At 35.0% G+C, this 10,800-nt stretch overlaps 1 protein-coding gene across 1 annotated transcript in view; it reads right to left on the bottom strand.

Moving 5' to 3' along the window:
• The window catches only part of SCAPER (S-phase cyclin A-associated protein in the ER), a 329,861-nt gene that overhangs the window by 272,518 nt on the left and 46,543 nt on the right, over nt 1–10,800 (bottom strand). Inside the window, exons 3-4 of the mRNA XM_012651860.1 lie at nt 2,876–2,993; nt 21–91 (exon numbers count right to left, since the gene is read on the bottom strand). Of these exons, the coding sequence (XP_012507314.1) occupies nt 21–91; nt 2,876–2,993 (189 nt within the window). The remainder of the gene's footprint in view (nt 1–20; nt 92–2,875; nt 2,994–10,800) is intronic.

Here is a 10,800-nt window from a genome sequence, read left to right as displayed (position 1 = left end):
AAAAGTTATATATGCTGTACCTGTTTAGTAGTTTTATGAGTGCCTTGAACTATCCTTTTAGATTTTCCACCAGTTTGACATTTTGGTTTTCCTTCAAGACAACAAAAAATAAATAAATAGGTACATATACAGAATGACAGACAATATAAAATAGAACTATAGGCAATTAGATAATATAAAACTTAACTATGCAAATCATTCAGGCATACTAACACATAACCTCTTTCCAGAGAATACAGAACAGTACAGTCTATTCACGGTCAATATGAACTAATGTGGAAAAAAGCAAATTTCCAAAGTCCCAGAGACTGCTTTTATTGAATGGCTGTCTCAAAACAGGAATAAATCAACTTCTTAAAGAAGTCAGATACTCCAACAATTTAAAAACAAAGTCCAGTTACTGGTACTCCTCAACTTATATACAAGTCTAGAAAAACTTCTCTGAATTCGAATTTTATTTCGACAATAAAAATAAGACTATTTTTTACCATATAAAACTCCAATATTTTAATTAGTTTATCTGATTTATGAAATACAGAGTTTCATTTTGAAAAGGGAGGTTTTCAGTTCTTCATATTTTTGCGGTCAGATAGATTTTACTCACTTATTCTTTTTTATAAGACAGACTAACCACTGTTTCGTAAACACTCTATCCTTGACAGTAATTCAAAACAAGAATAAAATTCTATAATGTATAAAAGAATAATTTTCCTTTCTACAAAATAATTTTGGGACTAGGTACCCTGAAGCAGTGTAAGTGAAGGGAGCCATAACACATACATACCTACTAACGACTTATCTGATGTAAGTGGGACTCCCCCACCGCTCTACCAGGGATAACCAGAGAACTCTACAATAACCTACATAGCCCTTCATGCATCCTTTTGTTATATGGAACAATGGTACCAGCAGGTTTTTTGGAGTATTCAGCAGAAAAAAACAGCTTGGAAGAAGCACTAGCACCAATGTACCCAAACAGGTTTTTTAGAATATCCAGCAGAAAAAACAGCTTAGAAACAGAAATAATATAAAGAAGAGAACTTTTTAAAAATGGAATTATTATCCTCAGAAACATCTGAGTATATATTGTAGCCATAAAACAAGAACAAGCTGCTGTTAAAAAAAATAAATACACAGTGGCAAAATTTTACCAGTATAAAATAATCCTTACCAAAACTCATAAATGTTAACTTTCTTCTTGTGTCATCATTATTATAGATATTCAGAAAGTGCTAATTCTCTGTGCTTATAGTTTTATTATTTTGCAATAAGCACATATAAAGCTTTAAAATTGTTCTGGTCAATTATTTATGTACTTCTATGAAAAATCGGGTTATGCATAGATGTGTGATTTACTGTATTTTCTTTCCTTTTATGTTTTTTTAATAGAAGTGACGTTAATAAAAACACCTTTTGGACTATTTTGTGTTATGAATAACCCACGGAAAATGGGAAAATAAAATTTTGTATAAAAAATATTTATAATTCACAGTAACCATAAAACATCTTTATGTTTTATGTTTTTACTTTTGTAGTAAATAATGTTGATATGTATTTCTATCAAAGAAATAAATAGTAAGCAGCTGAATTTCAAAAGATAAATTCAATTCCTCAGTCTATTTGATAGATTTTGTGACTCAAAATAACTCCTCTCTAAAAACAGCTACGAAGACTAAGAAAAAAGCCACAGGGGAGGATTCGTTCAAGCAGATACTGTGAAATACTAAAATGTCTCTAAAATTAACACAGTGTGGTACTCACACATGAATTAGATAAACAGGCTAGTGGAATAGAATATAAGCCCATATGGAAATTCAATCTACACAAAAAGGGGAATCTCAAATAACTGAGGCAAAGATAGACTTTACAGTAGTGATGCTGGGACAACTTAGCTATAAAGAAAAACATAAAATTAGATCCATTCTGCACACTATATGTAAGAATAAATTACAAATGGATCAGAGATCTAACCGATATAAAATGTAAACTGTATAATATATAAAATAAAGATTAAAAAACAAAATTTTAAATAAAATTAAATGTAAAAATAAAATTAAAAAAATAAAACATGAGTGAATTCTTGTTTAGCTTGAAACATCTTGTTGTATGAGGATGTTCTCAGACAATGATAAGAACATGTCCAAAGGAAATAGAAGCTAACTTAAAGGGTCTCCCATTTAGACAAATCTAGAACAACTTAAGCATCAAAATAGAGTAATGGATTCTAATCCCTTAAATACCATAAGAAGCCATGAGTCCACAGAAATTTAAATTTATAAACATATATATACATACATAAAAGTAAAGAGGAAAAGGGAAGGCTCTTTAGTATATTAGAAGGCCAATTAATAAATGTCGAAGGAATGACGAAGTTAGCAAATCACCATTTTGCAACCACTAGAGTAATAATAAGCCAAGAATTATCAATGGAAGCTAAAAGTTGTGGGTACATTGTTTCAACAGAAGCAATATCTATATAGACTCAAACTATCTTAACACAAATTACTCATTAATTACAAAGAAAAACATTAGTTACTTCACAGTGGAGAAACTTGGCAGACACCACCTTAACCAAATGATTCAAGTTAACATCACTAATAATGAGATAAATCTAAATCTCTTATAACTTAAAAAAACTAATTTGCCAGTCATAATAACATAACAAACCCAATTTCATTACTATCTGAAATAGCAAAACTAACTTTTATAAAACCATTTATGTATAAAAGAAATAAAAATTATTTATTTAATACATACTAATTTGCCTAAGACTTCTAATTGTAAACAGTTTTCAGTCTGTCTACTATTAATATTTAGGACTAAATATATCCTTCTAATTTACAACAGAATATTAAACTAATTTTTTAATACATACCATCATCATCTTTGCTTTCTAGTGGAACACTCCAAGCTATTAGGTTTCTTGCCGTACGACCTTCCTCTGCGACTATTCTCCTTACTTTGTCATGACTATTGGAGCGCTGGAATGAAGCCTATGTATGGAAAAGAGAATATTTATTAGATTATTAGATATTTGATTAGTCAACATATAGAATATATTTGACAAAGTCATTATTTCTCACATTTTCTCAGAAAGGAAGCACTTAAAACTAATTTGGGATTTAAAAGATGGTTAAACAGAGAAAAGAAAGCCATAAGTCTTTTTTAAGTCTAAAAAGAATGAATTTTACAACTTTAACAATAAACAAATTATTTTAAGAATAAATACAACGTAAGGTTTGAAAAAGTATCCTAAAGAGCACAAATGTCTATCAGCACCACCCCTTCCTTACATTATCAACAGGTCCAAGTGTAAAACAGGTCATTTTTTACAGACATGCTATATATTTCCACTGAAAGCTCTCTGTAGCATAAAATGTTTTGGAAAATCCTGTTTTCATTCCCTAAAGATAGCGCTCAAGTAAATCTTCTCTTGGTTAGTTGCACAATTTTACCTCCAAGTTATTGGGATTTAGATAATAATTCCAGTAACAGACATTTAAATTGCAAATTTTAAAACTCAAATTACTACATACAATCTGTGTAATTTTTTGCCTGCTCTAGCCCTACCAAGCTAGTGTTGAAAATAACACTAGACCGGGCGTGGTGGCTCACGCCTGTAATCCTAGCACTCTGGGAGGCCAAGGCGGGCGGATCATTTGAGCTCAGGAATTCGAGACCAGCCTGAGCTAGAGTGAGACCCTGTCTCTACCAAAAAAATAGAAAGAAATTAGCTGGACAACTAAAAATATATATATATAAAAAAAATTAGCCAGGCATGGTGACACATGCCTTTAGTCCCAGCTACTTGGGAGGCTGAGGCTTGAGCCCAGGAGTTTGAGGTTACTGTGAGCTAGGCTGACGCCACAGCACTCTAGCCCAGGGAACAGAGTAAGACTCTGTCTCAAAAAAAAAAAAAAAAAGAAAAGAAAAGAAAATAACACTAGACTACAGGTTCAGCCCCACAAAGTCCCTGGGTCAGTTGCGAGCCAAGTCCAGTAAAATAAAGGAAATTGCTTCCCCACTAATAAATGCTATATGAAAATAGCCTTGGTTTTTATAAACCAAGTATCTATGAGAAGAAAGGGGTCCTAAAGCACCCATATGAGTATGAGAATGCAGCTTCCTTACTTAACCCTTAACTCCATGTAGGCAATATGCCTCTTTCTGAAACAAGTTCACCACTAGGCCCAGCCCAAAATCCAAGTCCAATCATTGGGTGCTTTCATGCCCTCTTCTAGTTCTTGACAGCCCAGGCTTTTAGCATTCCTAGAATCCTAAGGCAACAATACATTTACTAGGCAATTTATTAAATAGCATGTGTAAAGCACTGTGTAACACACTGAGGAGAATATAAAGAAATACAAGGTATTGTACTTATCCTCAAAGAGTTAATCTAAATAAATGAACCAAACATGTAAGAGCAAAAAATAATACATGTAGTAACCAGTATGACAGCTAGTCTCTAAAGATGTCTGCCTTCCCCCCAGTAAACCACACCTGCTGGTGTTCACGCCCTTGTTTAATCCACTCCCCCTGAATTTGGCTCTGTGACTTGCTTTTTGACCAATAAAATGAGGTGGAAGGGACACGGCATAACTTTTGAGACTCAGTCACAAAAAGATTTGCAGCTTCTACCTGGGTTTCTTGGGACAGTCACTCTTAAAAATCCAGCTGCCATGTCATGAGAAGCCCAAGCCACAGGTAGAGAGACCACACCTAGGCAGCATTCTGACAGTACTCCCTGACAGACAGCATCCTCTGCCCACTGTGTGCATAGGCCATTTTGGATATTCCAGCCCAGCTGAGCCCCCAGTTAACTGCTACAGCAGCACCCCAGCCAATACAACATCACAAGAACCACCCAATCAACTCACAGAATGATAACAGGAACTCTATGTATGTACTTTAATCCACAATATACACATCTGAATCTATTTGTATAGAGATATTAAAAAAACATGAGTTTATACTGATACCTCTGATTTCAATCATATACCACAGGGTTCGTTTTAGCCTTCCTCTTTCCTTATTTGAAGCTTCTTTCTCCAACAGTAAGAAACCCAGCTCTCATTACCAACAATATGTTTACTTATTTGCTAAATGCATACATAAAGTGCATACATAAAGTGGTTTAGAAATTGCTAACCCATATCCCTGTGAGAAACACATTTACTTACTAGATTACAGCATTTCTGTACAATTCTTGTTTTTAGCCTTACAATAAGTACTGTTTGTGAAAAGCATTAAATTAGTTCTCATCCTCACCCTGGAATATGTAACTATTGCTTGCTGTTTTGGGTTCTCTCCACCTACTGGTTGATTTTGATTCCTTGTTTATTTGGGGAATATGTGAAGGAAAAGCAACACATTATTCTCAAATGAAGGAATTTGAGTAGTATGACTACAGGGGAAGGAAAAAGTCACTAGAGTACGCTCTAGAGCAGCGGTCAGCAAACTTTTTCTTCAAGGACCAGATAGTATTTTTTACTTTAGGTTTTGCAAGCCATACAGTCTCTGTGACAACTACTTAATTCTGCCATTTTATGTGACACATCCATAGACAATATGTAAACAAATAGGCGTGGCTGTGTGCTAATAAGCTAATTGTGAGGTAAATAAATACATATAACTTTTTATTTTGAAATAAATTCAAATTACAGAAAAGTTACACATTAGCACAAAGAATACCCAAAATACACTCACACATTTTCTTCCTGAAACATCTGAGAATAAATTGCAGTTCTGATACCTCTTGCCAGTAACAACTTCAATGTGTATTTTCTATATGCAAAGACACTCTCCTATATAACTACAATACATCTATCAAAAGCAGGAAATTATCACTGATACAGAATTATTATCTAAATTACAGCAAAATTTCACCAACTGCCCTACTAATGCCTTTAACAGTATAAAATAAAGTTGATAAAAGATATAAGCCCAATTTTCCCAGAAGCTCTCCAAACTCCAAACAGGATAAATACAAAGAAAACTACAACTAAGCACATCACAGAAATACTGATGATAATCTGAAACAAGGAGAAAAATCTTAAGAAAATACAGAAGGAAAAAAACTCACTACATTTAAAGGAGCAGCAATAACACTGACAGCCTTGCACTGTCCAAGAAGTGGTGAAGTCTAATAATCATAAACTCTAATAAATCAATAACTTATTGTCTATTCGGTAGAACAGCAGGGTCAAAATCCTGACCAAAAAGGGTTCAAAAGAAAATGCTGAGTAAGAAAGCAGAGATAGTGAATATTAAAAAAAAACTCTTTTTGAGTTTTGTCATAAAGGAGAACAAAGAAAGAAATGAATAGAAGGGATTTTTAAGATAAGTGATAGTATATCATATTTTCATGCTGATGAGAATGATCCAGTAGAGAAAGAAATTGTGTCATGTTGGGAAAGTGAGAATAATCATAGGTGCTAAATCCATGAGTGACAGGAATTAGGTTTCCATACACGAATCAATCAACTAACTAACCAATCCAAACTACTAGGAAAATAAAGACTGCTCTCTCCTACTCTAATTCTCTGTAATGAGAGGCTAATCCAAAATTTTGTGTCAAGAACTTCTAAAAAAAAATTTTTTTTTTTGCGACTTAGGTAACTTGTTTTCTTTCTTTTCTGGTTTTTATATTTTTTAAAATTTTATTTCAGCATATTACGGAGGTACAAGTGTTTAGGTTACATATATTGCCATTGCCACACTCAAGTCAGAGCTTCAAACGTGTCCATCCCCCAGATGGTGCGCACTGCACCTATTAGGTGTGAATATACCCATCCCTTCCTCCCCCCTCCTATCTACCCAACACCCAATGAATGTTATTACTATATATGCACTTAAGTGTTGATCAGTTAATACCAGTTTGATGGTGAGAACATGTGGTGCTTGTATTTCCATTCTTGGGATACTTCACTTAGCAGAATGGGTTCCACCTCTATCCAGGATAATACAAGAGGCGCTAGATCATCATTGTTTTTTGTGGCTGAGTAGAACTCCATGGTATACATATACCATATTTTATTAATCCATTCATGTATTGATGGGCACTTGGGTTGTTTCCACATCTTTGCAATTGTGAATTGTGCTGCTATAAACATTTGAATGCAGATGTCTTTTTTATAGAATGTCTTTTGTTCTTATGGGTAGATGCCCAGTAATGGGATTGCTGGATCAAATGGTAGTTCTCCTTGTAGCTCTTTGAGGTATCTCCATATTGCTTTCTACGGGGGTTGTACTAGTTTGCAGTCCCACCAGCAGTGTAGGAGTGTTCCTATGTCTCCACATCCACGCCAACATTTATTGTTTTGGGACTTTTGGACAAAGGCCATTCTCACTGGAGATAAGTGATATCTCACTGTGGTTTTCCTTTGCATTTTCCTGATGATCAGAGATGTTGAGCATTTTTTCATGTTTGTTAGCCATTAGTCTACCTTCTATGAAAAAGATTCTATTCATGTCCTTTGGCTACTTTTTGATAGGGTTGTTTGATTTTTTTCTTGTTGATTTTCCTGAATTCTATATAGATTCCAGTTATCAGCCCTTTATCGGATGTGTAACACGCAAATATTATCTCCCATTCTGTAGGTTGTCTGGTCACTGTTGTGATAGTTTCCTTGGCTGTGCAGAAGCTTTTTAATTTGATCAGGTCCCATTTATTTATTTTTCTTGTTGCTGTGATTGCTTTGCGGGTCTTCTTCATAAATTCTTTGCCTAGGCCAATGTCTAGAAGAGTTTTCCCAACATTTTCTTCCAGAATTCTTAAGGTTTTACACCTTAGGTTTAAGTCTGTTATCCATCATGAGTTGACTTTTGTGAGACGTGAGAGGTGGGAATCCATTTTCAATCTTCTGCTGTGGTTATACAGTTTTCTCAGCACCATTTATTAAATAGAGATTCTTTTCCCCAGTATATGTGTTTGTCTGCTTTGTGAAACATCAGATGGCTATATGAGGATGGTTTTATATCTGGGTTCTCAGTTCTGTTCCATTGGTCTGTGTCTCTTTTCTTGTGCCAGTACCATGCTGTTTTAGCTACTATAACCTTGTAGTACAACTTGAAGTCTGGTAAATTGATGCCTCCCAATTTGTTCTTTTTGCTATACAAGGTCTTCTCTGGTTCCACACAAAGCGTGGAATAATTTCTTCTAGATCTGTGAAAAATGATGTTGGTATTTTAATCGGGATTGTATTTAATCTGTAGATCACTTCGGGTAGTATAGATATTTTAACAATGTTGATTCTCCCAACCCACAAGCATGGTATGGTTTTCCACCTGTTTATTTCCTCTGCTATTTCCTTCCTCAGTGTTTTGGAGTTCTCAATGCAGAGGTCTTTTACCTCCTTAGTTAAATATAATCCTAGGTATTTTATTTTATTTGTTGCTATTGTGAAGGGTATTGAGCCTTTGATTTCGTTCTCAGTTTGACTGTTGCTGGTGTATAGGAATGCTGCTGATTTCTGTACATTGATTTTGTAACCTGAAACTTTGCTGAATTTGTTTATCGATTCCAATAGTCTCCTGGCAGACTCTTTGGGGTTTTCTAGATGAAAGATCATATCGTCAGCAAAGAGCAACAGTTTGACCTCTTCTGCCCCCATTTGGATGCCTTTGATTTCCTTCTCCTGTCTGATTGCTCTGGCTAGGACTTCCAGCACTATGTTGAATAGAAGCGGTGATAAAGGGCAACCTCATCTGGTTCCAGTTCTAAGTGGGAATGCTTTCAATTTTTCCCCATTCAGTATGATATTAGCTGTGGGTTTTTCATACATGGCTTCTATCATTTTTAGGTGTGCCCTGTCTATGCCTATTTTGTTAAGCATTCTTCTTGTAAAAGGGTGTTGAATTTTGTCAAATGCTTTTTCTGCATCTATTGACAGGATCATATGGTCTTTGTTTTTGCTTCTATTTCTCTGGTGAATTACATTTATAGATTTGCATCTGTTGAACCATCCATGCATCTCTGGGATGAAACCCACTTGGTCGGGATGGATTATTTTTTTGATAAGCATCTGAATTCGGTTTGCTAGAATTTTGCTGAGAATTTTTCCATCTATATTCATAAGGGATATTGGTCTGTAGTTTTCTTTTTTTGTTGCCTCCTTTCCAGGTTTTGGTATCAGGGTGATGTTGGCTTCGTAAAATGTGTTGGAGAGGATTCAATCCTTCTCGATGTTGGGGAATAATTTCTGCAGGACACGCACCAGTTCTTCTTTGTACGTATGGTAAAATTCAGCTGTGAAACCGTCTGGTTCGGGACTTTTCTTTTTAGGAACGTTTTTTATTGCTGTTTCAATTTGAGTACTTGATATAGGTCTGTTCAGGAACTTCTAACTTTAACATAAACACCTGTACTTACATTTCTTCATTCTTCTGACTTTAACCTGGGATATCCAAGTGGCATCTACTTATCTGATGAATTAAGCTTTCACTGAAACTCATCAGTCTGTGACCACCATCCTAGCTCCATTCGGTGCCCTCTAAATTGGCAATATTCCTGAGTAATCTCTTCTCTATTCATTCCCATACTTTACAATTAATATAACACCATAAAACCTCTTCCTTTAGCTTAAGCGCATCTCCCAATAAGTATTAGTTCTAACTTACATTGACATCTACCATTTAGGTTACCTAAGCATTGTTTCAACTGAGAGTGTCACTATTTCTCCCAGACCAAATGAACGTTTACCTTTAAATAGATAGCCTACTTTGAGCTCTATTTGAGATGATTCCCTTATACAATCACAGAAAATCCAAAGTCTTCATAAAATAATGAGCTTCCAAGAACTAAAATCGATAATCACAAGATAGCAATGTTGTAGTAATGCTAGATAAGAAGGCTTCATATCTAATATTCTTTACTTCTATAAACCATATATACCTTAAATTTTATCAAGTTAGTTCTTTTGTACTTAGTAAACATATATAGACACACATTCAAAAAGAAAAAGCCACCAGCCCAAGACTTTTGTTTTTATTCTTAGTTCCAATACTTTATATGCAAAAACATTATAACTGCTCATATTACTACAACATTTGACTGAAAAACATTTTTTGTTTTTTTTTTATTTCAGCATATTATGGGGGTAAAGATGTATAGGTTACGTATGTTGCCCTTGCCTCCCTCCCCCACCAAGTCCGAGCTTCAAGCGTGTCCATCGCCTGGATGGTGGGCATCGCTCTCTTTGTGTATGCATACAGCCGTCCCCTCCTCCCCGTTCCCCGCTCCCCCCTGCCCAACATCCAATAAATGTTATTCTTATATGTGCACTTATGTGTTGATCAGTTAATACTAATTTGATGGTGAGTACATGTGGTGCTTGTTTTTCCATTCTTGGGATACTTCACTTAGTAGAATGTCTTCTAATAAGACATTCTCTTTCCAGGAGAATACAAGAGGTGCTATATCACCATTGTTTCTTAAAGCTGAATAGTACTCGATGTTATACATATACCACATTTTATTAATCCACTCACGTATTGATGGACACTTGGGTTGTTTCTACATCTTTGCAATTACGAATTGTGCTGCTATAAACATTCCGGTGCAGGGGTCTTTCTTATAGAGTATCATTTGTTCTTTTGGGTAGATGCCCAGTAATGGGATTGCTGGATCAAACAGTACTTCTACTTGTATCTCTTTAAGGTATCTCCATATTGCTTTCCACAGAGGTTGGACTAGTTTGCAGTTCCGCCAGCAGTGTATGAGTGTTCCTATCTCTCTGCATCCACGCCAACATTTATTGTTTTGGGACTTTTTGATAAAGGCCAGTCTCACTGGAGATAAGT

Source organism: Propithecus coquereli, unplaced genomic scaffold (genome assembly GCF_000956105.1).
Source record: "Propithecus coquereli isolate 6110/MARCELLA unplaced genomic scaffold, Pcoq_1.0 Scaffold372, whole genome shotgun sequence".
NCBI classification, from domain to species: Eukaryota; Metazoa; Chordata; class Mammalia; order Primates; family Indriidae; genus Propithecus; species Propithecus coquereli.
The sequence above is the reverse complement of the archived record's forward strand: the minus strand, read 5'-3'. Positions and strand labels throughout refer to the sequence as shown.